The 24,990-nt window shown below is 40.6% G+C and overlaps 3 protein-coding genes across 12 annotated transcripts in view; 1 reads left to right on the top strand and 2 right to left on the bottom strand.

The window, feature by feature from the left end:
- The window catches only part of tmem86b (transmembrane protein 86B), a 32,908-nt gene extending 16,858 nt beyond the window's left edge, over positions 1 to 16,050 (bottom strand). For 2 of the 5 annotated variants that reach the window (XM_061884716.1, XM_061884718.1), the window contains exon 1: positions 15,901 to 16,050. The gene's annotated coding sequence lies outside the window, so the exon portion shown is untranslated. The other 3 variants (XM_061884720.1, XM_061884717.1, XM_061884719.1) reach the window with 3 other exon arrangements.
- On the top strand, positions 540 to 20,575 carry aspdh (aspartate dehydrogenase domain containing). 3 transcript variants are annotated; one of them, XM_061884715.1, is made up of 7 exons: positions 540 to 643; positions 721 to 865; positions 10,960 to 11,044; positions 15,035 to 15,184; positions 15,294 to 15,517; positions 15,583 to 15,722; positions 20,202 to 20,575. In XM_061884715.1, exons 1-7 carry the CDS (start codon positions 589 to 591, stop codon positions 20,237 to 20,239), a joined length of 837 nt encoding a protein of 278 aa, XP_061740699.1. In that variant the 5' UTR covers positions 540 to 588; the 3' UTR covers positions 20,240 to 20,575. The 3 variants fall into 3 exon arrangements, with proteins under 3 accessions (XP_061740699.1, XP_061740698.1, XP_061740696.1); XM_061884714.1 differs by lacking the exon at positions 20,202 to 20,575 and adding an exon at positions 19,188 to 20,194; XM_061884712.1 differs by lacking the exon at positions 20,202 to 20,575 and having other exon boundaries at positions 15,583 to 19,181.
- Positions 20,320 to 24,990, bottom strand: part of gys1 (glycogen synthase 1 (muscle)) — a 64,314-nt gene continuing 59,643 nt past the window's right edge. For 2 of the 4 annotated variants that reach the window (XM_061884708.1, XM_061884709.1), the window contains exon 16: positions 20,320 to 23,775. In XM_061884708.1, coding sequence (XP_061740692.1) covers positions 23,530 to 23,775 — 246 coding nt within the window. In that variant the 3' untranslated portion in view covers positions 20,320 to 23,529. The remainder of the gene's footprint in view (positions 23,776 to 24,990) is intronic. The other 2 variants (XR_009803840.1, XR_009803841.1) reach the window with 2 other exon arrangements.

Raw genomic sequence — 24,990 nt, 5'->3', positions numbered from 1 at the left:
ATACGTTTTCATAACATGGTCACTACTGCCTACTTTCTCTTGTTATATTCTTATTTTACTGTTATTTTATTCCCATTGTTGCTTTTTATTCTTTATTCTTATTGTAATATTTCTCTGTTTTGTTTCCATTTAAACCCCCATTATTTACTTTTTACTTTTTTTAAATAGATCTCAACTCTGTACACTGCTGCTGGAATCTAAATTTTCCTGAAGGAATCAATAAAGTACTATCTATCTATCTATTCTCAGCTCTCTAGAAGGTAACAAGTACAATAGTGTGTGTGTGTGTGTGTGCGTGTGTGTGTGTGTGTGTGTGTGTGTGTGTGTGTGTGTGTGTGTGTGTGTGTGTGCGTGCGTGCGTGCGTGCGTGCGTGTGTGTGTGTGTGTGCGTGCGTGCGTGCGTGCGTGCGTGCGTGCGCGTGTGTGTGTGTGTGTGTGTGTGTGTGTGTGTGTGTGTGTGTGTGTGTGTGTGTGTGTGTGAATGATTAACGGGTGAAACTTTGTACTGTTGCCTCCCCCCCAAGCCTGAGTGTCAGTCAGCCTTCCTGCTGTGATCCTCACAACGCCCGCAAGCGACATCGCGACAAAATGGCAACGCCGCCGACTTCTCGCCGCATCGGCGTTGTGGGCTTCGGACATCTGGGTGTGAAGAACGTCAGACTACAAGCGGTCCTACAAAGTCCTGGAAATGTGACGGCTGTCTTTGGCTGTGCTGCACAGGGCAGTACTTGGTGGAACGGATCCTTGGAGAGGGGGACTCTGCGGGCTTGACCCTGGCCTTCGTTTGGAACCGGAACCCCACAAAGCTCCGAGGTTTGGTTCCGGATGAGCTGGTACTTGCGGACCTGTCGTCTTTCGCGGACAGGTAGCTAACTCCTCGCTAACAGCATGTGCTCTACATGCTAAGGAAGTAGTCTGTTACTGGGGCCCCGCCCCCTTTTAGGAGGGGGGAGTCCACCTGTCTGACCTGGTCCAAGTAGAAGCCAAGATGAAGAAAAACTAAGCATGGAGCCGTCTAAAGGTCACAGCCGTCTAAAGGTCACAGCCGTCTAAAGGTCACAGCCGTTTAAAGGTCACAGCCGTCTAGAGGTCACAGCCGTCTAGAGGTCACAGCCATCTGAAGGGTCAGAGCCGTCTAAAGGTCACAGCCGTCCAAATGTCAGAGCCGTCTGAAGGTCAAGGCCGTCTGAAAGGTTACAGCCGTCTAAAGGTCAGAGACATCTAAAGGTCACAGCCGTCTAAAGGTCACAGCCGTCTAAAGGTCACAGCCGTCTAAAGGTCAGAGCCATCTGAAAGGTCACAGCCATCTGAAAGGTCAGGGCCGTCTAAAGGTCACAGCCGTCTAAAGGTCACAGCCGTCTAAAGGTCACAGCCCTCTAAAGGTCACAGCCGTCTAAAGGTCACAGCCGTCTAAAGGTCAGAGCCATCTAAAGGTCAGAGCCATATGAAAGGTCACAGCCGTCTAAAGGTCAGAGCCGTCTAAAGGTCAGAGATATCTAAAGGTCACAGCCGTCTAAAGGTCAGAGCCATCTGAAAGGTCACAGCCGTCTAAAGGTCAGAGACATCTAAAGGTCACAGCCGTCTAAAGGTCACAGCCGTCTAAAGGTCAGAGCCATCTGAAAGGTCACAGCCGTCTAAAGGTCAGAGACATCTAAAGGTCACAGCCGTCTAAAGGTCACAGCCGTCTAAAGGTCAGAGCCATCTGAAAGGTCAGGGCCGTCTAAAGGTCACAGCCGTCTAAAGGTCACAGCCGTCTAAAGGTCAGAGCCATCTAAAGGTCACAGCCGTCTAAAGGTCACAGCCGTCTAAAGGTCAGAGCCATATGAAAGGTCACAGCCGTCTAAAGGTCAGAGCCGTCTAAAGGTCAGAGATATCTAAAGGTCACAGCCGTCTAAAGGTCACAGCCGTCTAAAGGTCAGAGCCATCTGAAAGGTCACAGCCGTCTAAAGGTCAGAGACATCTAAAGGTCACAGCCGTCTAAAGGTCACAGCCGTCTAAAGGTCAGAGCCATCTGAAAGGTCACAGCCGTCTAAAGGTCACAGCCGTCTAAAGGTCAGAGACATCTAAAGGTCACAGCCGTCTAAAGGTCACAGCCGTCTAAAGGTCACAGCCGTCTCAAGGTCAGAGCCATCTGAAAGGTCAGGGCCGTCTAAAGGTCACAGCCGTCTAAAGGTCAGAGCCATCTGAAAGGTCAGGGCCGTCTAAAGGTCACAGCCGTCTAAAGGTCACAGCCGTCTAAAGGTCAGAGCCATCTGAAAGGTCAGGGCCGTCTAAAGGTCACAGCCGTCTAAAGGTCACAGCCGTCTAAAGGTCACAGCCGTCTAAAGGTCAGAGCCATCTGAAAGGTCAGGGCCGTCTAAAGGTCAGAGCCGTCTAAAGGTCACAGCCGTCTAAAGGTCAGAGCCATCTGAAAGGTCAGGGCCGTCTAAAGGTCACAGCCGTCTAAAGGTCACAGCCGTCTAAAGGTCACAGCCGTCTAAAGGTCAGAGCCATCTGAAAGGTCAGGGCCGTCTAAAGGTCAGAGCCGTCTAAAGGTCACAGCCGTCTAAAGGTCAGAGCCATCTGAAAGGTCAGGGCCGTCTAAAGGTCACAGCCGTCTAAAGGTCACAGCCGTCTAAAGGTCACAGCCGTCTAAAGGTCACAGCCGTCTAAAGGTCAGAGCCGTCTAAAGGTCACAGCCCTCTAAAGGTCACAGCCCTCTAAAGGTCACAGCCCTCTAAAGGTCAGAGCCATCTGAAAGGTCACAGCCCTCTAAAGGTCACAGCCGTCTAAAGGTCACAGCCGTCTAAAGGTCACAGCCGTCTAAAGGTCACAGCCGTCTAAAGGTCACAGCCGTCTAAAGGTCAGAGCCGTCTAAAGGTCACAGCCCTCTAAAGGTCACAGCCCTCTAAAGGTCACAGCCGTCTAAAGGTCAGAGCCATCTGAAAGGTCACAGCCCTCTAAAGGTCACAGCCGTCTAAAGGTCACAGCCCTCTAAAGGTCACAGCCGGCCTCTTGTGTTAACCCTTTTCCTAAACAGATTTCGCAGTCCACATTTTGTCATGTTTTGACCTTTCCACCTTCAGAACATTCTTCTGTGTTCAGACAACAAAAGTTATCTTTTCAATGAACTTCCCAAGTTGTGGAAGACTCTTGCTTCCGGGTTCTCTGGACCACCAGGGACGCACATGACAGACTTTGTTCACCTTTGTTCACCTTTGTTCACCTTTGACAATGCTTTATTTTTTCAAGAAATCTTTTTGCTTTCCAGCAATTGTTTGTCTTTTTGCAAATGTCCTTCTGCTTTTCAGCAACTATCTGTCCGTCTCTCCCCTGCCTCCCGACCGCGGCCTTTTACAGAGCGACAGGTGATTAGACAAACACTTTCAGCTGTGTCATCCAATCACCTATCACCAACCTCGAGGCCGGCCCTGCCACACCCCTTCCCCGCAGGCGCACAGGCCACGCCCATCACACCCAAATTTCCTGAAATTCCAATATAACCATTCTCAGATCAAACTGTTACTACCTCAACATTCTTAGTTCAAACTGTTACTACCTCAACATTCTTAGTTCAAACTGTTACTACCTCAACATTCTTAGTTCAAACTGTTACTACCTCAACATTCTTAGTTCAAACTGTTACTACCTCAACATTCTTAGTTCAAACTGTTACTACCTCAACATTCTTAGTTCAAACTGTTACTACCTCAACATTCTTAGTTCAAACTGTTACTACCTCAACATTCTTAGTTCAAACTGTTACTACCTCAACATTCTTAGTTCAAACTGTTACTACCTCAACATTCTTAGTTCAAACTGTTACTACCTCAACATTCTTAGTTCAAACTGTTACTACCTCAACATTCTTAGTTCAAACTGTTACTGCCTCAACATTCTTAGTTCAAACTGTTACTACCTCAACATTCTTAGTTCAAACTGTTACTACCTCAACATTCTTAGTTCAAACTGTTACTACCTCAACATTCTTAGTTCAAACTGTTACTACCTCAACATTCTTAGTTCAAACTGTTACTACCTCAACATTCTTAGTTCAAACTGTTACTACCTCAACTTTCTTAGTTCAAACTGTTACTACCTCAACATTCTTAGTTCAAACTGTTACTACCTCAACTTTCTTAGTTCAAACTGTTACTACCTCAACATTCTTAGTTCAAACTGTTACTACCTCAACTTTCTTAGTTCAAACTGTTACTACCTCAACTTTCTTAGTTCAAACTGTTACTACCTCAACTTTCTTAGTTCAAACTGTTACTACCTCAACATTCTTAGTTCAAACTGTTACTACCTCAACTTTCTTAGTTCAAACTGTTACTACCTCAACTTTCTTAGTTCAAACTGTTACTACCTCAACATTCTTAGTTCAAACTGTTACTACCTCAACATTCTTAGTTCAAACTGTTACTACCTCAACTTTCTTAGTTCAAACTGTTACTACCTCAACTTTCTTAGTTCAAACTGTTACTACCTCAACATTCTTAGTTCAAACTGTTACTACCTCAACTTTCTTAGTTCAAACTGTTACTACCTCAACATTCTTAGTTCAAACTGTTACTACCTCAACTTTCTTAGTTCAAACTGTTACTACCTCAACATTCTTAGTTCAAACTGTTACTACCTCAACTTTCTTAGTTCAAACTGTTACTACCTCAACTTTCTTAGTTCAAACTGTTACTACCTCAACTTTCTTAGTTCAAACTGTTACTACCTCAACTTTCTTAGTTCAAACTGTTACTACCTCAACATTCTTAGTTCAAACTGTTACTACCTCAACTTTCTTAGTTCAAACTGTTACTACCTCAACTTTCTTAGTTCAAACTGTTACTACCTCAACATTCTTAGTTCAAACTGTTACTACCTCAACATTCTTAGTTCAAACTGTTACTACCTCAACTTTCTTAGTTCAAACTGTTACTACCTCAACTTTCTTAGTTCAAACTGTTACTACCTCAACATTCTTAGTTCAAACTGTTACTACCTCAACTTTCTTAGTTCAAACTGTTACTACCTCAACATTCTTAGTTCAAACTGTTACTACCTCAACATTCTTAGTTCAAACTGTTACTACCTCAACTTTCTTAGTTCAAACTGTTACTACCTCAACATTCTTAGTTCAAACTGTTACTACCTCAACTTTCTTAGTTCAAACTGTTACTACCTCAACATTCTTAGTTCAAACTGTTACTACCTCAACTTTCTTAGTTCAAACTGTTACTACCTCAACATTCTAGTTCAAACTGTTACTACCTCAACTTTCTTAGTTCAAACTGTTACTACCTCAACATTCTTAGTTCAAACTGTTACTACCTCAACATTCTTAGTTCAAACTGTTACTACCTCAACTTTCTTAGTTCAAACTGTTACTACCTCAACATTCTTAGTTCAAACTGTTACTACCTCAACTTTCTTAGTTCAAACTGTTACTACCTCAACATTCTTAGTTCAAACTGTTACTACCTCAACTTTCTTAGTTCAAACTGTTACTACCTCAACATTCTCAGTTCAAACTGTTACTACCTCAACTTTCTTAGTTCAAACTGTTACTACCTCAACATTCTCAGTTCAAACTGTTACTACCTCAACATTCTCAGTTCAAACTGTTACTACCTCAACATTCTCAGTTCAAACTGTTACTACCTCAACTTTCTTAATTCAAACTGTTACTACCTCAACATTCTCAGTTCAAACTGTTACTACCTCAACATTCTTAGTTCAAACTGTTACTACCTCAACATTCTTAGTTCAAACTGTTACTACCTCAACATTCTTAGTTCAAACTGTTACTACCTCAACATTCTTAGTTCAAACTGTTACTACCTCAACATTCTTAGTTCAAACTGTTACTACCTCAACATTCTTAGTTCAAACTGTTACTACCTCAACATTCTTAGTTCAAACTGTTACTACCTCAACATTCTTAGTTCAAACTGTTACTACCTCAACATTCTTAGTTCAAACTGTTACTACCTCAACATTCTTAGTTCAAACTGTTACTACCTCAACATTCTTAGTTCAAACTGTTACTACCTCAACATTCTTAGTTCAAACTGTTACTACCTCAACATTCTTAGTTCAAACTGTTACTGCCTCAACATTCTTAGTTCAAACTGTTACTACCTCAACATTCTTAGTTCAAACTGTTACTACCTCAACATTCTTAGTTCAAACTGTTACTACCTCAACATTCTTAGTTCAAACTGTTACTACCTCAACATTCTTAGTTCAAACTGTTACTACCTCAACATTCTTAGTTCAAACTGTTACTACCTCAACATTCTTAGTTCAAACTGTTACTACCTCAACATTCTTAGTTCAAACTGTTACTACCTCAACATTCTTAGTTCAAACTGTTACTACCTCAACATTCTTAGTTCAAACTGTTACTACCTCAACATTCTTAGTTCAAACTGTTACTACCTCAACATTCTTAGTTCAAACTGTTACTACCTCAACATTCTTAGTTCAAACTGTTACTACCTCAACATTCTTAGTTCAAACTGTTACTACCTCAACATTCTTAGTTCAAACTGTTACTACCTCAACATTCTAGTTCAAACTGTTACTACCTCAACATTCTTAGTTCAAACTGTTACTACCTCAACATTCTTAGTTCAAACTGTTACTACCTCAACATTCTTAGTTCAAACTGTTACTACCTCAACATTCTTAGTTCAAACTGTTACTACCTCAACATTCTTAGTTCAAACTGTTACTACCTCAACATTCTTAGTTCAAACTGTTACTACCTCAACATTCTTAGTTCAAACTGTTACTACCTCAACATTCTTAGTTCAAACTGTTACTACCTCAACATTCTAGTTCAAACTGTTACTACCTCAACATTCTTAGTTCAAACTGTTACTACCTCAACATTCTTAGTTCAAACTGTTACTACCTCAACATTCTTAGTTCAAACTGTTACTACCTCAACATTCTTAGTTCAAACTGTTACTACCTCAACATTCTTAGTTCAAACTGTTACTACCTCAACTTTCTTAGTTCAAACTGTTACTACCTCAACATTCTTAGTTCAAACTGTTACTACCTCAACATTCTTAGTTCAAACTGTTACTACCTCAACATTCTTAGTTCAAACTGTTACTACCTCAACATTCTTAGTTCAAACTGTTACTACCTCAACATTCTTAGTTCAAACTGTTACTACCTCAACATTCTTAGTTCAAACTGTTACTACCTCAACTTTCTTAGTTCAAACTGTTACTACCTCAACATTCTTAGTTCAAACTGTTACTACCTCAACATTCTTAGTTCAAACTGTTACTACCTCAACTTTCTTAGTTCAAACTGTTACTACCTCAACATTCTTAGTTCAAACTGTTACTACCTCAACTTTCTTAGTTCAAACTGTTACTACCTCAACTTTCTTAGTTCAAACTGTTACTACCTCAACATTCTCAGTTCAAACTGTTACTACCTCAACATTCTTAGTTCAAACTGTTACTACCTCAACATTCTTAGTTCAAACTGTTACTACCTCAACTTTCTTAGTTCAAACTGTTACTACCTCAACTTTCTTAGTTCAAACTGTTACTACCTCAACTTTCTTAGTTCAAACTGTTACTACCTCAACTTTCTTAGTTCAAACTGTTACTACCTCAACATTCTTAGTTCAAACTGTTACTACCTCAACTTTCTTAGTTCAAACTGTTACTACCTCAACTTTCTTAGTTCAAACTGTTACTACCTCAACATTCTTAGTTCAAACTGTTACTACCTCAACATTCTTAGTTCAAACTGTTACTACCTCAACTTTCTTAGTTCAAACTGTTACTACCCTCAACTTTCTTAGTTCAAACTGTTACTACCTCAACTTTCTTAGTTCAAACTGTTACTACCTCAACTTTCTTAGTTCAAACTGTTACTACCTCAACTTTCTTAGTTCAAACTGTTACTACCTCAACTTTCTTAGTTCAAACTGTTACTACCTCAACTTTCTTAGTTCAAACTGTTACTACCTCAACATTCTTAGTTCAAACTGTTACTACCTCAACATTCTTAGTTCAAACTGTTACTACCTCAACTTTCTTAGTTCAAACTGTTACTACCTCAACATTCTTAGTTCAAACTGTTACTACCTCAACATTCTTAGTTCAAACTGTTACTACCTCAACTTTCTTAGTTCAAACTGTTACTACCTCAACATTCTTAGTTCAAACTGTTACTACCTCAACTTTCTTAGTTCAAACTGTTACTACCTCAACTTTCTTAGTTCAAACTGTTACTACCTCAACATTCTCAGTTCAAACTGTTACTACCTCAACATTCTTAGTTCAAACTGTTACTACCTCAACATTCTTAGTTCAAACTGTTATTACCTCAACATTCTTAGTTCAAACTGTTACTACCTCAACTTTCTTAGTTCAAACTGTTACTACCTCAACTTTCTTAGTTCAAACTGTTACTACCTCAACTTTCTTAGTTCAAACTGTTACTACCTCAACATTCTTAGTTCAAACTGTTACTACCTCAACTTTCTTAGTTCAAACTGTTACTACCTCAACATTCTCAGTTCAAACTGTTACTACCTCAACATTCTTAGTTCAAACTGTTACTACCTCAACATTCTTAGTTCAAACTGTTATTACCTCAACATTCTTAGTTCAAACTGTTACTACCTCAACTTTCTTAGTTCAAACTGTTACTACCTCAACTTTCTTAGTTCAAACTGTTACTACCTCAACTTTCTTAGTTCAAACTGTTACTACCTCAACATTCTTAGTTCAAACTGTTACTACCTCAACTTTCTTAGTTCAAACTGTTACTACCTCAACATTCTCAGTTCAAACTGTTACTACCTCAACATTCTCAGTTCAAACTGTTACTACCTCAACATTCTTAGTTCAAACTGTTACTACCTCAACTTTCTTAGTTCAAACTGTTACTACCTCAACATTCTTAGTTCAAACTGTTACTACCTCAACTTTCTTAGTTCAAACTGTTACTACCTCAACTTTCTTAGTTCAAACTGTTACTACCTCAACATTCTCAGTTCAAACTGTTACTACCTCAACTTTCTTAGTTCAAACTGTTACTACCTCAACTTTCTTAGTTCAAACTGTTACTACCTCAACTTTCTTAGTTCAAACTGTTACTACCTCAACATTCTTAGTTCAAACTGTTACTACCTCAACATTCTTAGTTCAAACTGTTACTACCTCAACTTTCTTAGTTCAAACTGTTACTACCTCAACTTTCTTAGTTCAAACTGTTACTACCTCAACATTCTTAGTTCAAACTGTTACTACCTCAACATTCTTAGTTCAAACTGTTACTACCTCAACATTCTTAGTTCAAACTGTTACTACCTCAACATTCTTAGTTCAAACTGTTACTACCTCAACATTCTTAGTTCAAACTGTTACTACCTCAACTTTCTTAGTTCAAACTGTTACTACCTCAACTTTCTTAGTTCAAACTGTTACTACCTCAACTTTCTTAGTTCAAACTGTTACTACCTCAACTTTCTTAGTTCAAACTGTTACTACCTCAACTTTCTTAGTTCAAACTGTTACTACCTCAACTTTCTAGTTCAAACTGTTACTACCTCAACATTCTTAGTTCAAACTGTTACTACCTCAACATTCTTAGTTCAAACTGTTACTACCTCAACTTTCTTAGTTCAAACTGTTACTACCTCAACATTCTTAGTTCAAACTGTTACTACCTCAACATCTTAGTTCAAACTGTTACTACACCTCAACATTCTTAGTTCAAACTGTTACTACCTCAACATTCTTAGTTCAAACTGTTACTACCTCAACATTCTTAGTTCAAACTGTTACTACCTCAACATTCTTAGTTCAAACTGTTACTACCTCAACATTCTTAGTTCAAACTGTTACTACCTCAACATTCTTAGTTCAAACTGTTACTACCTCAACATTCTTAGTTCAAACTGTTACTACCTCAACATTCTTAGTTCAAACTGTTACTACCTCAACATTCTTAGTTCAAACTGTTACTACCTCAACATTCTTAGTTCAAACTGTTACTACCTCAACATTCTTAGTTCAAACTGTTACTACCTCAACTTTCTTAGTTCAAACTGTTACTACCTCAACATTCTTAGTTCAAACTGTTACTACCTCAACTTTCTTAGTTCAAACTGTTACTACCTCAACTTTCTTAGTTCAAACTGTTACTACCTCAACTTTCTTAGTTCAAACTGTTACTACCTCAACATTTTTCAATCAATTCAAAAAATTCCAACACCAACCCATTCTGACATCTTGGACAATTGTGTTAGCATCAATAGTTTCCAAATTCCCATTGGATGTATTCATCGTTGTACAATGCCCTAAATGATCAAAATTGTGCGCCCTTTTGAAACCTGATTCCGACCTTTCCACCCTCCACACACACACACACACACACACACACACACACACACACACAACTCCCCACATTTATTCAACACAAAACATGTTTCCCTTTCCCAAAATTCCAGTTTTCCCGGGATTTCCTCCTATTGACACTGAATGTGAAATACAGGATCTAGTGCATACCCCACATTTCTCATCCCATTTGAAGCCTTCCAAGATCCACCCACCTCGGACAGTTGAACTACCATCCACACACCGAATGTGAAATATAGGATTTAGTGCATATCCCACATTTCTCATCCCGTTTGAAGCCTTCCAACATCCACCCACCTTGGACAATCAAACTACCATCCACACACTCCACACACCTTGGACAATCAAACTACCATCCACACACTCCACACACCTTGGACAATCAAACTACCATCCACACACTCCACACACCTTGGACAGTTAAACTACTGAATGTGAAATACAGGATCTAGTGCACATCCCACATTTCTCATCCCGTTTGAAGCCTTCCAAGATCCACCCACCTCGGACATTCCAGCCAGCATGTTCAGCAGTTACAAAACATTCCTTGCTTACCTGGAATGACCAGGATTTTCTCTTGCAGGTCATGTGACCTCATCGTAGAGGTGTGCCATCCTCAGGTGGTCCAAGAATTTGGGCTCCACTTCCTGTCTGGCTCTCATTTGCTGGTGAGTTGTTGCTGAGCTGATGATTGTGTTCCACTACAAAGTGTGCGTCCAAAACTATTTCTAGCTTTATAGTCTCAAGGGAGGATACCATAGAGATATTTAAGAGTAGTCAGCGTGCATCTATGCAGAGTCAGACTCACCATCTACTGAAAATGAGTCAACAATCCAGTATGGCGGTGCAAGAGCACAAGGCAGTCAAAGATCCTCTATAACAACAATCCTCTGGTGTTTTTAAATGACTTTCCTTCAAAAACGCTGGTCAAAGATCCTCTATAACTACAATCCTCTGGTGTTTTTAAAGGACATTCTTCAAAACAGCTACTCAAAGATCCTCTATGACAAAAATCCTCTGGTGTTTTTAAAGGACGTTCATCAAAAATGCTAGTCAAAGATCCTCTATAACAACAATCCTCTGGTGTTTTTAAAGGACGTTCTTCAAAAATGCTAGTCAAAGATCCTCTATAACAACAATCCTCTGGTGTTTTTAATGGACGTTCTTCAAAAATGCTAGTCAAAGATCCTCTATAACAACAATCGTCTGATGTTATTAGAGGGCTCTCCTTCAAAAGTGCTAGTCAAAGATCCTCTATAACAACAATCCTCTGGTGTTTTTAATGGACGTTCTTCAAAAATGCTAGTCAAAGATCCTCTATAACAACAATCGTCTGATGTTATTAGAGGGCTCTCCTTCAAAAGTGCTAGTCAAAGATCCTCTATAACAACAATCCTCTGGTGTTTTTAATAGACATTCATCAAAAAAGGTAGTCAAAGATCCTTTATAACAATCCTCTGGTGTTTTTGAAGTACTTTCTTCAAAAAAGCTAGTCAAAGATCCTCTATAAAAACAATCCTCTGGTGTTTTTAAAGGACGTTCTTCAAAAATGCTGGTCAAAGATCCTCTATAACAACAATCCTCTGGTGTTTTTAAAGGACGTTCTTCAAAAATGCTAGTCAAAGATCCTCTATAACAATCCTCTGGTGTTTTTAGATGGCTCTCCTTCAAAAGTGCTAGTCAAAGATCCTCTACAACAACAATCCTCTGGTGTTTTTAAAAGACATTCATCAATAAAACGAGTCAAAGATCCTTTATAACAATCCTCTGGTGTTTTTAAAGGACATTCATCAAAAAAGCTAGTCAAAGATCCTCTATAACAATCCTCTGGTGTTTTTGAAGTACTTTCTTCAAAAAAGCTAGTCTAGGATCCTCTATAAAAACAATCCTCTGGTGTTTTTAAAGGACATTCTTCAAATAAGCGAGTCAAAGATCCTCTATAACAACAATCCTCTGGTGTTTTTAAAGGACGTTCTTCAAAAATGCTGGTCAAAGATCCTCTATAACAACAATCCTCTGGTGTTTTTAGAGGGCTCTCCTTCAAAAGTGCTAGTCAAAGATCCTCTATAACAACAATCCTCTGGTGTTTTTAAAAGACATTCATCAAAAAAGCTAGTCAAAGATCCTTTATAACAATCCTCTGGTGTTTTTGAAGTACTTTATTCAATAAAGCTAGTCAAAGATCCTTTATAACAATCCTCTGGTGTTTTTGAAGTACTTTATTCAATAAAGCTAGTCAAAGATCCTCTATAACAACAATCCTCTGGTGTTTTTAAAGGACATTCTTCAAAACAGCTACTCAAAGATCCTCTATAATAACAATCCTTTGGTGTTTTTAAAGGACGTTCATCAAAAATGCTAGTCAAAGATCCTCTATAACAACAACCCTCTGGTGTTTTTAGAGGGCTCTCCTTCAAAAGTGCTAGTCAAAGATCCTCTATAACATTCCTCTGGTGTTTTTAAAAGACGTTCATCAAAAAAGGTAGTCAAAGATCCTTTATAACAATCCTCTGGTGTTTTTGAAGTACTTTCTTCAAAAAAGCTAGTGAAAGATCCTCTATAAAAACAATCCTCTGGTGTTTTTAAATGACATTCTTCAAAAAAGCTAGTCAAAGATCCTCTATAACAACAATCCTCTTGTGTTTTTAAAGGACGTCTTCAAAAATGCTAGTCAAAGATCCTCTATAACAACAATCCTCTGGTGTTTTTAGAGGGCTCTCCTTCAAAAGTGCTAGTCAAAGATCCTCTATAACAACAATCCTCTGGTGTTTTTAAAAGACATTCATCAAAAAAGCGAGTCAAAGATCCTTTATAACAATCCTCTGGTGTTTTTGAAGTACTTTCTTCAAAAAAGCTACTCAAAGATCCTCTATAACAACAATCCTCTTGTGTTTTTAAAGGACGTTCTTCAAAAATGCTAGTCAAAGATCCTCTATAACAACAATCCTCTGGTGTTTTTAAAGGACGTTCTTCAAAAATGCTAGTCAAAGATCCTCTATAACAACAATCCTCTGGTGTTTTTAAAGGACATTCTTCAAAAAAGCTAGTCAAAGATCCTCTATAACAACAATCCTCTTGTGTTTTTAAAGGACGTTCTTCAAAAATGCTAGTCAAAGATCCTCTATAACAACAATCCTCTGGTGTTTTTAAAGGACATTCTTCAAAAATGCTAGTCAAAGATCCTCTATAACAACAATCCTCTGGTGTTTATAAAGGACGTTCTTCAAAAATGGTAGTCAAAGATCCTCTATAACAACAATCCTCTGGTGTTTTTAAAGGACATTCTTCAAAAAAGCGAGTCAAAGATCCACTATAACAACAATCCTCTGGTGTTTTTAAAGGACATGATTGAAAAACGCAAGTCAAAGATCCTCTATAAAACAGAGGATAAATTGTATTTTAACGGGTGTACATCAAAAACGCTAGTCAAATATCCACAATAAGAACAATCCTCTGGTGTTTTTCAAATGACACACTTCAAAAACGCTAGTCAAAGATCCTCTATAAAAGAATAGATGTATCGTGTTTTAACGGGCGTACTTCAAAAATGATAATCAAAGATCTTTTATAAAACAAGAGATAGTGTTTTAACGGGCATACATAAAAAAGCTCGTCAAAGATCCTCTATAAACAATAGTTCAATTGTGTTTTTAAGGTCGTAATTCAGAACGATAGTCAAAGATCCTCTGTGTAACAAAAGTGCTCCGGTGTTTTTTAAGGACCTACCACGAAAATCTCAGTCAAAGATCCTCTCATGGCAAGAGTACTCTGGTATTTTTAAGGACTTACAGCAAAAATACAAGTCAAAATCCTCTATATCTAAGAGTTCTTTGGGGTTTTTAAGGGCGTACTTTCAAAAAAACTAGTCAAAGATCTCTCTGGGCATACTTGAAAAACAGAAGCGCAGGTAGGTCTTTAGAGATATACTTCAAAAAATGCTGGTTAAAGATTTTCTATATAACAAGACTTCACTGGTGTTTTTAAGTATGTACTTTAAAAGCGCTAGTCAAAGATCCAAAAAATAACTCATCTCATATGGAGGATCTTTGGCTGATGTATTTAAAGTACTGTACTTTTGGTATATAGAGCATCTTTGACTAGCAATTTTGCAGTAGATGTTTAACACACAATAGAACTATTCTTTAATAGAGGATCTTTGACTAGCGTTTTTGAGGTACGTCCTTAAAAACACAATATTGTTGTGGGGTGGCGTGGCTCAGATGATAGAGCGGACGGCCAGAAACGTGAGGGTTCCCAGTTGGAATCCAGCTTCACTGCCGTTGTGTCCTTGAGCAAGAAACTTCAGCTGCCTTGCTCCCACACTGCCTTCAATGTAACTTAGGCGTAGATAATGGGTTTCCCCAAGTAAATCACTTCAAGTCACCAGAGAAAAAGCGCTATATAATTGACTTGACGTGTTTTATAGAAGATCTTTGACTAGCACTTCTGAAGAATGTCCTTAAAACCAAAATAGAAGTCTTGTTTTATAGAGGATCTTTGACTAGCATTTTTTGCAGTATACTCTTAAAAACACCAGCTCACTCTTGTTAGAGACAGGACTTCAGTTTTGAGGCGGCACTTTACACAGGTCCAAGATCCTCTATACAGCAAGAGTACTTGTTCTGACTTGAAACAAAAGGTGGTCCTCACTCCTGCAGGTGGGTTCTCCCTCAGCCCTCGCCGATCATCAGCTGAATGAGAAACTGCGGCAGGCGGCTCAGCAATCTGGGAGGACGCTCTACGTCCCCAGTGGTGCGTTGTGGGCCGGTCAGGACATCCAGAGGCTGAACGACAGCCAGGCCCTAAAGGTGAAAGTGGACTTGCCCTTGCTTGGCATGGTTTTAGGGCGTCCGTAAGGACTTAGGCCATTGAGCAAATGTCACCACCAAGTCCTTCACGCCATCCTTCTGTCCGCAGGATTTGTTTGTAAGAATGTCCAAACATCCGTCCTGCTTCCGGCTGGCAGGAGACGTCCGGCCTGAGTGGACCGAAGGCGAGGGCAGGCGGGTTTTGTTCAGTGGCTCGGTAGCCCAACTGTGCCCCCTGGCGCCCAACAACGTCAACACCATGGCGGCGGCGGCGGTGGCTGCTGGGAACCTGGGCTTCGACGGCGTCCGAGGGGAAATCGTGTCCGACACGGCGTGAGTCTCCTCGTTTGCAACCTTTGACCTGGGAATCCGATGCTCTGGTTCTTCTCGCCCGGCAGGTTGAGCGACTATCATGTGGTGGAAGTGGAAGTGACGGGCCCGGACGGCTTCTCTGTGCGCACAGTGAGGAGGAATCCAGCCCGACTTGGTGCTGTAACCGGTAGTGCAACATACAACTCCTTTTGGAGCAGTCTACTTGGTAAGTTTTCAAAATGTCAGCGAGAAAAGAATCGAAATGCTCAAATGTCATTATTAGGCTCGTCGCGAGGTAGACCTGCACATTCGAAAAATAAGAGGATTCTAATGCCCAACTGTGAGGGTTGACCCGTAGGCAACAATCCAGTACCGGTACAGGTAATTGAGAGAGAGTCACTCACCTGTCATGGTGCTACGCTGAATGAAATGTGCAGAATGGATCCTGCGCCAGGGCTGTTGTGACCACGGTCTATTCAAAGACACACACATGTTTCTGCATGTGTGTTGTTGCCTAACCTACTATGGAATGACATCATGGATTGGAATTTGGAACACCCTATCCTGGAGCAACTTGGCAGAGTTTGACAATGCACTTCCTTAGAAATGTTTTTTGATCTATTTTAAGAACTAATATACTGCGTTCAGTTACAGAGGTGGAGGGGGATGCTGGTCTCTGGAGACCCACCTTGAGTTGGGCTCGATGGCGAGCGCCTGGTGGCCGGCCTTCTCCTAAGGGACCTGGCCGGGCACGGCACGAAGAGGCAACGTGGGTCCCCCTCCCTCTCCAATGGGCTAACCGCTCATTGGAAGGACCAGATGGTTCAGGTGCATTGTGAGTTGAGTGACAGCTGAAAGCAGGGACGCTGGAGGCCCGATCCTCTGCTGTAGAAAATAGGTTTCGAAATTTGGGATACCACCTCTCTGGGGGAGAATGAGCCTGAGCTGGTGCGCCAGGTGAAGAAGTTCTGGCTGGATAGTCAGACTCAGTTTCTGGAAACAGTCCTCTGGAGGTGTCTGCTCTTGGACAATCCGAATGGAAGACGGGGCGAAGCTGTCAACTGATTACCACCTGGGGACAGGATGCAGGTCAGACTTTGAAGCCAAAACGAGGATCTGCTTAGAACAATCGAGCAGGGTCTCGATTCAGACAGAGTTTAAATTCCAACCACCAGGAGAGCTTCGACCATGTTCCGAGGGAGGCAAAATACATCCGAGCCCGAGTGGCCCATGTTTCATGCCCCTGTGGCTGCAAGGTGGTTGGTGCCTGTCCTATCAGGGCCTTTTGTCCATGGCACTTCAGAGGTAACTGACAAATACCAAATAGGCCAAGTGCAATGTAGTTTTGGAAGTCCCTGGGGCAAAAACAGGAGGAGTTTGGAACGGAAACAGGAATAGGATACAATGCACTTATCGTGGGCTGCTCACCTCTATTTGGGATGTTGCGGGCCGGTGGAAGGACCTACACGTCTTCCTATGAGGAACCAGTGCTTAGGGACTCGGTTCTCTATCTCTCAAGTTGAGGGCGCTAAGGTTGTCAAAAAGATCCTCAGTGTCAGAACCCCAAAGATTAATTTCTAAAGACTGGATGTTGTGGGGATGACGTGGTTGGCGGTGTTGGTGGTGTCTCTGGATTGGCAGACCTTTCTTAATAAGGGGGACCAGATGGTGTGTTCCAACTATCTTCAGCCGTCTTGGTTTCATGGGTACCGGAGAGGAGGGTCCACCGGATAATCGAACCTCTGATTCAGGAAGAGCAGTGTGCTTTCTACACTCTCTGGAAGGTCTTTGAGGTTATACGGCAGTCCTCATGTGTTTTGGGGACATTCTACGGAGTTTCTCTGGAAATGTTTACAGGTACGTAGAATTGGACTGTTTGATCAGTGTCAGAGCTTGGTCAGCGTTGCCGAAAGGAGGTCGGACCTGTTTCCAGTGAGGGCTGGACTCCACCAAGGCTGCTCTATGTCACCCATTCGGTTCATAACTTTTAAGGACAGAATTTGTAGGCGCAGTCAGGGCGTTGAGGGGTTCCGGTTTGGTGGCTGCAGGATTAGGTCTCTGCTTTTTGCAGATGATGTGGTCCTGATGGCTTCATCGGGTTGGAATCGTCAGGCTTCACTGGATCGGTGTGAAGCGACTGGGATGAGAATCAGCACCTCCAAGTGTGAGCCCATGGTTCTTGCCCAGACATGGTTGGAGTTCTCCCACTTGAGAGTTGAAAGTACTTCAGGCTGTTCTTCCCAAGTGGAAAAAGGGAGTTGTGAGATCCACAGGCGGATCTGACTCAGAATTGCCGTCTCATGAAGAGGAAGACCAAGCTTTCAATTTACCGGCCCTCACCTTTGGTCAGGACCTTTGGTCGGGCAGATTGCAGAGCAGACGATACGGCAGCAGCCAAAAGCAGATTCTCTTACCTCTCATTTTTATACCAAATAATTCAATCAAAAATCAATTGTGAATGTAATCACCGGGCAAGAATCCAACTGAATAGTGAGATGTCACTCCTGATGACATCTTGAGGCCGATATCAGGGGTCTTACAACTCCACATTCAAATTGATTCAAGGCCATTCTTCAATCCAGCAGATTCCCACAAAAGAGGCTTCAAACATTGCTATAAAACCTTTTTAAAACAGTTTATTGGGTACAAAAGTAGGCGCAAAGATGGCCACTAAACGTCTTTTTAAGATGTATTCTTGATTAAATTTTTTGTTTTTTAATAGATTTTTAAAAATGGATTTAGAATGGGAATACATAAGAGCCGCACGTTTTTTAAAGCATCCGTAGTGATTATACGTTTATATTAGGGGTGTTTAAACTTTTTCCAGAGGGCTGCACACTGAAAAATCAAAGCATATTATTATTTTTCCATTTTAAAACCAATCAAATAAATATACTGTATTATTATTGTTTTTTACCCTTAGGGCTCCCTTTAAGTTTGGTAAATGTTAAAGATCCTGAGGACCTGTGAAAACAATTGCAGAAAAATGTCTCGAGGACCCAGAAGGGCCAAACTTATTAAAGGTGCTGTTTGCGACTTCCTCACAGTTACATTTTTCAAAGGTAAAAAAATATAGCAAGAAGACCTTAGGCCCGCTTTTACAGAACACCTCCATGTGAAAATGCTCCAATTTTCTCAACAAGCAAGTGATTGGCGGTCACTCAGCCCGGCGTCAGCAACACGTACGTGCACACACAAGCAGTCCTGGAGAAGATGTTGTTACCGTGGAATAAACATTCAATGACGGCTAACGCCAACAGTCCAAAGGGCTGATGTTAGCTAACAACACCTAAAGCTAATACGTAGCTACGTCATTGCGTCTCAGAAGCCAGAAGGGGGCAGCATAGACTGTTGGAAAGTTGGTCACACATGACTTTTTTTCTTCTTCTTTACTTCTAATACTTACATTTCTATCAACTTCAGCTCTAGCCTTCCATTATACATTTTTTTCCTTGGTTTTTAGAAAGCAAACACAAAATATGCAACATTTTCCCCTAAACATATTTCAAAGTGGAATATTTGATGTGAAGCAATTGGAGCTTTAATGAAGTCAATATTTCATAACATTGATTTTGATTCATTATTATTATTTGAGCAATGACAAACTTAAAACTGCTTTTGTGTTATCTGTGTCAACTTTTTCTTGTTAGTTTGCGCTTTTATTCCACTTATGTTTGTTTTTTTGTACTAGTCTTTTTAGAATCAGCTCTCACTGGATCGGTTCGCAGCCGAGTGTGAAGCGACCGGAATGAGAATCAGCACCTCCAAGTCCGAGTCCATGGTTCTCGCCCGGAAAAGGGTGGAGTGCCATCTCCGGGTTGGGGAGGAGACCCTGCCCCAAGTGGAGGAGTTCAAGTACCTAGGAGTCTTGTTCACGAGTGGGGGAAGAGTGGATCGTGAGATCGACAGGCGGATCGGTGCGGCGTCTTCAGTAATGCGGACGTTGTACCGATCTGTTGTGGTGAAGAAGGAGCTGAGCCGGAAGGCAAAGCTCTCAATTTACCGGTCGATCTACGTTCCCATCCTCACCTATGGTCATGAGCTTTGGGTTTTGACTGGAAGGATAAGATCACGGGTACAAGCGGCCCAAATGAGTTTCCTCCGCCGTGTGGCGGGTCTCTCCCTTAGAGATAGGGTGAGAAGCTCTGCCATCCGGGAGGAACTCAAAGTAAAGCCGCTGCTCCTCCACATGGAGAGGAGCCAGATGAGGTGGTTTGGGCATCTGGTCAGAATGCCACCCGAACGCCTCCCTAGGGAGGTGTTTAGGGCATGTACGACCAACAGGAGGCCATGGGGAAGACCCAGGACACGTTGGGAAGACTATGTCTCCCGGCTGGCCTGGGAACGCCTCAGGATCCCCCGGGAGGAGCTAGACCAAGTGGCTGGGGAGAGGGAAGTCTGGGCTTCCCTGCTTAGGCTGCTGCCCCCGCGACCCCACCTCGGATAAGTGGAAGATGATGGATGGATGGATTTTTAGAATCTTTCACTTTGAACCCCCCTGGACTCATATTATCTACTAAATACGGACTTAACTTGATAGGTTTTCAATAATTGAAACTCATTTGTGCCAAAAAGCCAAATGACATTGAACATATTTAAATATCGTAAACAATGGAGTGATGAAATATCCCAGGAAGGAGGAGGTGAATACTTTTATAAGACTCTGCTTTACTCAATAAAACCTTTGTTGTTCTACCGTGTGCAGTTTGCAAAGGTCATGGAGGAAGAGTTTACTTGTGCTGAAGCCAGGAAGGAAGAAGAAGTTCCAGCAAGAAAAAGAGAACTGGAGGACAAGTGGCTGTGGACAAAATAAAAAATATCAGTGGAAGACACGCCATCTTTTTTTTATTACTTCAACAGTGTTAGCGACGCTCTAAGTCTCACAGAGAAGGAAGCACAGCACATTTCTCTCCTCCCTGAAACTTGCATCACTTCCTCTCTGCAATAAATACACACACACACACACACACACACACACACACACACACACACACACACACACACACACACACACACACACACACACACACACACACACACACACACACACACACACACACACACACACACACACACACACACACACACACACCAGATCAGTGCAGGTTTAAGGCCTGGGAAGAAAAAGGAAAACCCGCAAAAAGAGCGACATTTTTGCCTGTTTTCACATTTTCTTTCCGTTGTGGGTTGGAAATAAGAAGAGAAGGCGTGGAAAGACTCGACCTCACAGGAGTGTTTTTAGGTCTCGGCAGTAGAAGCGTGACGCGATGGTCGAGAGGAGTGTCCGGGCAGAAAGTATGCAAGACGAGCCGGGTGTCCTGGAGCGTATCGACCTGGTGTCAGCAGCAGTCAAACTTACCACTTTTGTGGCGTGCAAAATTGGAAAAGGCTAGAACCAGGAAGCCCCAAAACTGTGCCAGTGGTCTGCGGGCCAAACAGTGTTTTTTACCGTGCTGTAACAGCAGCGCCAGTGAGGATTTAGTCTCATTTAGCAAAATGAGATTCTGTACAACTCTTGTCTTTCATGGTCGTTTTTAACTTCAAAACATTCAAAAAGATCATTTTCTGATAAGTTCCTGCCCTCTCCAGGTGTTTTGTCACCTGTTTCTTCTAAATTTTTCATCCGATCGCTTTCAAAGTTTTCGCCCTCTCCAGGTGTTTTTCCAACAGTTAGTTCTAGATATTTTATCCGATCGCTTTCAAAGTTTTCGCCCTTTACAGGTGTTCTGTCACCAGTTTCTTCTAGATATTTCATCCGATCGCTTTCAAAGTTTTCGCCCTTTACAGGTGTTCTGTCACCAGTTTCTTCTAGATATTTCATCCGATCGCTTTCAAAGTTTTTGCCCTCTCCAGGTGTTCTTTCACCAGTTTCTTCTAGATATTTCATCTAATCACTTTCAAAGTTTTCGCCCTCTCCAGGTGTTTTGCCACCAGTTAGTTCTAGATATTTTATCCGATCGCTTTCAAAGTTTTCGCCCTTTACAGGTGTTCTGTCACCAGTTTCTTCTAGATATTTCATCCGATCGCTTTCAAAGTTTTCGCCCTTTACAGGTGTTCTGTCACCAGTTTCTTCTAGATATTTCATCCGATCGCTTTCAAAGTTTTCGCCCTCTCCAGGTGTTTTTCCAACAGTTAGTTCTAGATATTTTATCCGATCACTTTCAAAGTTTTCGCCCTTTTCAGGTGTTCTGTCACCAGTTTTTTCTAAATATTTTATCCGATCACTTTCATAGTTTTTGCCCTCTCCAGGTGTTTTGTCACCTGTTTCTTCTAGATATTTCATCCGATCGCTTTCAAAGTTTTCGCCCTTTCCAGGTATTTTTTCACCAGTTTCTTCTAGATATTTTATCCAATCACTTTCAAAGTTTTCGCCTTCTCCAGGTGTTTTGCGACCAGTTAGTTCTAGATATTTCATCCGATCGCTTTCAAAGTTTTTGCCCTCTCCAGGTGTTCTTTCACCAGTTTCTTCTAGATATTTCATCTAATCACTTTCAAAGTTTTCCCCCTTTACAGGTGTTCTGTCACCAGTTTCTTCTAGATATTTTATCCGATCGCTTTCAAAGTTTTCGCCCTCTCCAGGTGTTTTTCCAACAGTTAGTTCTAGATATTCTATCCGATCACTTTCAAAGTTTTCGCCCTTTTCAGGTGTTCTGTCACCAGTTTTTTCTAAATATTTTATCCGATCACTTTCATAGTTTTCGCCCTCTCCAGGTGTTTTTTCACCAGTTCTAGATATTTTATCCAATCGCTTTCAAAGTTTTCGCCCTCTCAAGGTGTTTTGTCACCAGTTTCTTCTAGATTTTTGATCCGATCACTTTCAAAGTTTTCGCCCTCTGCAGGTGTTTTGCCACCAGTCCGTCCTACATATTTCATCCAATCACTTTCAACCTTTCTGCCCTCTGCATGTGTTCTGTCACCAGTTTTTTCTAAAGATTTTATCCGATCACTTTCATAGTTTTCGCCCTCTCCAAGTGTTTTGCCAGCAGTATGTTGTAGATATTTCATCCAATCCCTTTCAAAGTTTCCACATGAGGGATGTGGAGGATGTTAAATGTCAAAGTGTTGAGGTTTTCATTGAAGGACGTGGGCAAGCCATGCCGGTCGGCCAAAGTGATCCTTTTCCACACAGCCTCAAAAAGTCACAGTTTTACCCTAGAGCAGGGTACCTTAAATCCCTGCAAAAAAAAAATATCATTTTTTTAAAATCCATAGATAATAGGATTTAAAAAAAACTGGCAGCTCAGTCACCAGAAGTTGACCATAAAAGATACGGTAGCTTCTACACCAAGTTACTGTATATAAAAAAAACTGTACCTTTGTTTGTAGCTTAAAATTCTGGTGACTGAGCAGCCGTTTTTTTACTGTAAAATCTACCGGACTTTATTCTATTTTTTTACAGCACAGCCTGGCAGACATGCCGTGAAGGACGCGTGTTAGACTTGGCGGGCAAGACCAAAGGACACGGCGGGCCAAATTTGTCCCGCGTGGCGCCGGTCGGGGAATCCCTGGTCTAGACTAAGCAAAATGACTTCAAAGAAGAAAAGATGCTTGTGAGGGGGTGTTTTGTTCCTCAGTGGTATGCTGAATGATGCGGACACGTTTGTTGCTGGAGAGTTTGAATGTGTGCAACTATAATTGTGTCTTACTGTTTTATGATTATTACCTATGTCTAGCGGGTGTGCTATTGTGTGCTTAGCTGCTGTGTAGCTGCGAGCTCCTAAGTAGCCTGACATGCTTACTTTTTGTAAATGACTTAAGTAGAACAGACGAAACGGTGTGTTTATTGGAGGACATTTAGATGTCGTATCGCATATTTCAGATGCAAGCCGATATCATTGTTGCTGATTTCCGACAGATCTGCGATATCAATGTTCAACGTTGGATCGGTGGCCTTGAAAACTAAAGTATTGCACTGCTGGTGTGATTTTCAAAGCGAGCTACACACCGGCTGGGAACATTCACCGTATTGGAGGTAAGTAACGACGACTAAGCGCTACGAGTGTACGGGCGAGTTTTAGCGTGAAGTGGGCGTGTCAGTTTTTCTCCTTGGCGTCGCCGTCGCCGTCGCCGTCGGCCCTGTAGACGCCGGCCGCTTTGTTTTTGAACGGCAGCGTGTAGGGCTGCCGAATGTTCATCCGGTCCTTCTCCGCCTCCAGATCCTCGTCGTAGCGTTCGTCTTCCTCGTTGTCCTCCACGTCGCTGTGGTGCGGGGACGAGTGGCGAGACAGGGCCGGGGACGGCGGCACGGAGGCCGGGCGGGGGTAACGGAAACCGGACGTCTGAGCAAAGAAAGCGGAGGTTCATCGGTGGCGGGATATGACCAGAAATGATTCAAATGTCCTCATTTTACAAATCTCAGTTGGAATATTGTATTGGAATTTTCTTTTTAAGTGGTAAATATTGTAAGAAAAAACACTAAGAGCGAAAATAAATATTACCAGAAATTATTACAATTTCTGGTAATATTTAGTAAAATGTCCTAATTTTTTGTATTGGAAATTTTTTTTAAGTGGTAAATATTGTAAGAAAAACACTAGGAGTGAATATTAATATTACCGGAAATGATTAAAATGTCCTCATTTTACAAATCTGAGTTGTAATATTGTATTGTATTTTTCTTTTTAAGTGGTAAATATTGTAAGAAAAACACTAGGAGTAAAAATAAATATTACCAGAAATTATTAAAATGTCTTAGATTTAAAGAATTTGAGTTGTAATATTTAATTGTATTTTTTTAAAAGTGGTAAATATTGTAAGAAAAACACTAGGAGTGAAAATAAATATTACCAGAAATTATTAAAATTTCATAGTTTTACACATCTGAGTTGTAATATTCTATTGGATTTCATTAAGTGGTGATATTGTAAGAAAAAACACTAGAAGTGAAAATTAATATTACCAGAAATTATTAAAATGTCATATTTTTTACCAAATTTGAGTTGTAATATTGTTTTTTTTTTAAAGTGGTAAATATTGTAAGAAAAAACATTAAAAGTGAAAATTAATATTAACAGAAATTATTAAAATTTCATATTTTTTAAAACCAATTTTAGTTGTAATATTGTATTGGAATTTTTTTTAAGTGGTAAATATTGTAAGAAAAAACACTAGAAGTAAAAATTAATATTACCAGAAATTATTAAAATGTCCTAAGTTTACAAATCTGAGTTATAATATTGTTCTGGATTTTATTAAGTGGTAAATATTGTAAGAAAAAACACTAAAAGTGAAAATTAATATTACCAGAAATTATTAAAATGTCATATTTTTTTAACCAAATTTGAGTTGTAATATTGTATTGGAATTTTTTTTGAAGTGGTAAATATTGTAAGAAAAAACACTAGAAGTAAAAATTAATATTACCAGAAATGATTAAAATGTCATATTTTTTACCAAATTTGAGTTGTAATATTGTATTGGAATTTTTTTTTTTAAGTGGTAAATATGTAAGGAAAAAACACGGAGTAAAAATTAATATTACCAGAAATGATTAA

The sequence above is a fragment of the Nerophis ophidion genome, linkage group LG23 (genome assembly GCF_033978795.1).
Source record: "Nerophis ophidion isolate RoL-2023_Sa linkage group LG23, RoL_Noph_v1.0, whole genome shotgun sequence".
NCBI lineage: Eukaryota > Metazoa > Chordata > Actinopteri > Syngnathiformes > Syngnathidae > Nerophis > Nerophis ophidion.
Note: the sequence above shows the minus strand (reverse complement) of the source record. Positions and strands in the feature narration are given on the sequence as shown.

Coding starts and splice junctions, on each gene's coding strand:
- aspdh (XM_061884712.1), top strand. CDS start 589: ATGGCAACGCCGCCGACTTCTCGCCGCATCGGCGTTGTGGGCTTCGGA. Junction 866..10,959: donor CTGTCGTCTTTCGCGGACAG/GTAGCTAACTCC, acceptor TTTCTCTTGCAG/GTCATGTGACCTCATCGTAG. Junction 11,045..15,034: donor TGTCTGGCTCTCATTTGCTG/GTGAGTTGTTGC, acceptor TCACTCCTGCAG/GTGGGTTCTCCCTCAGCCCT.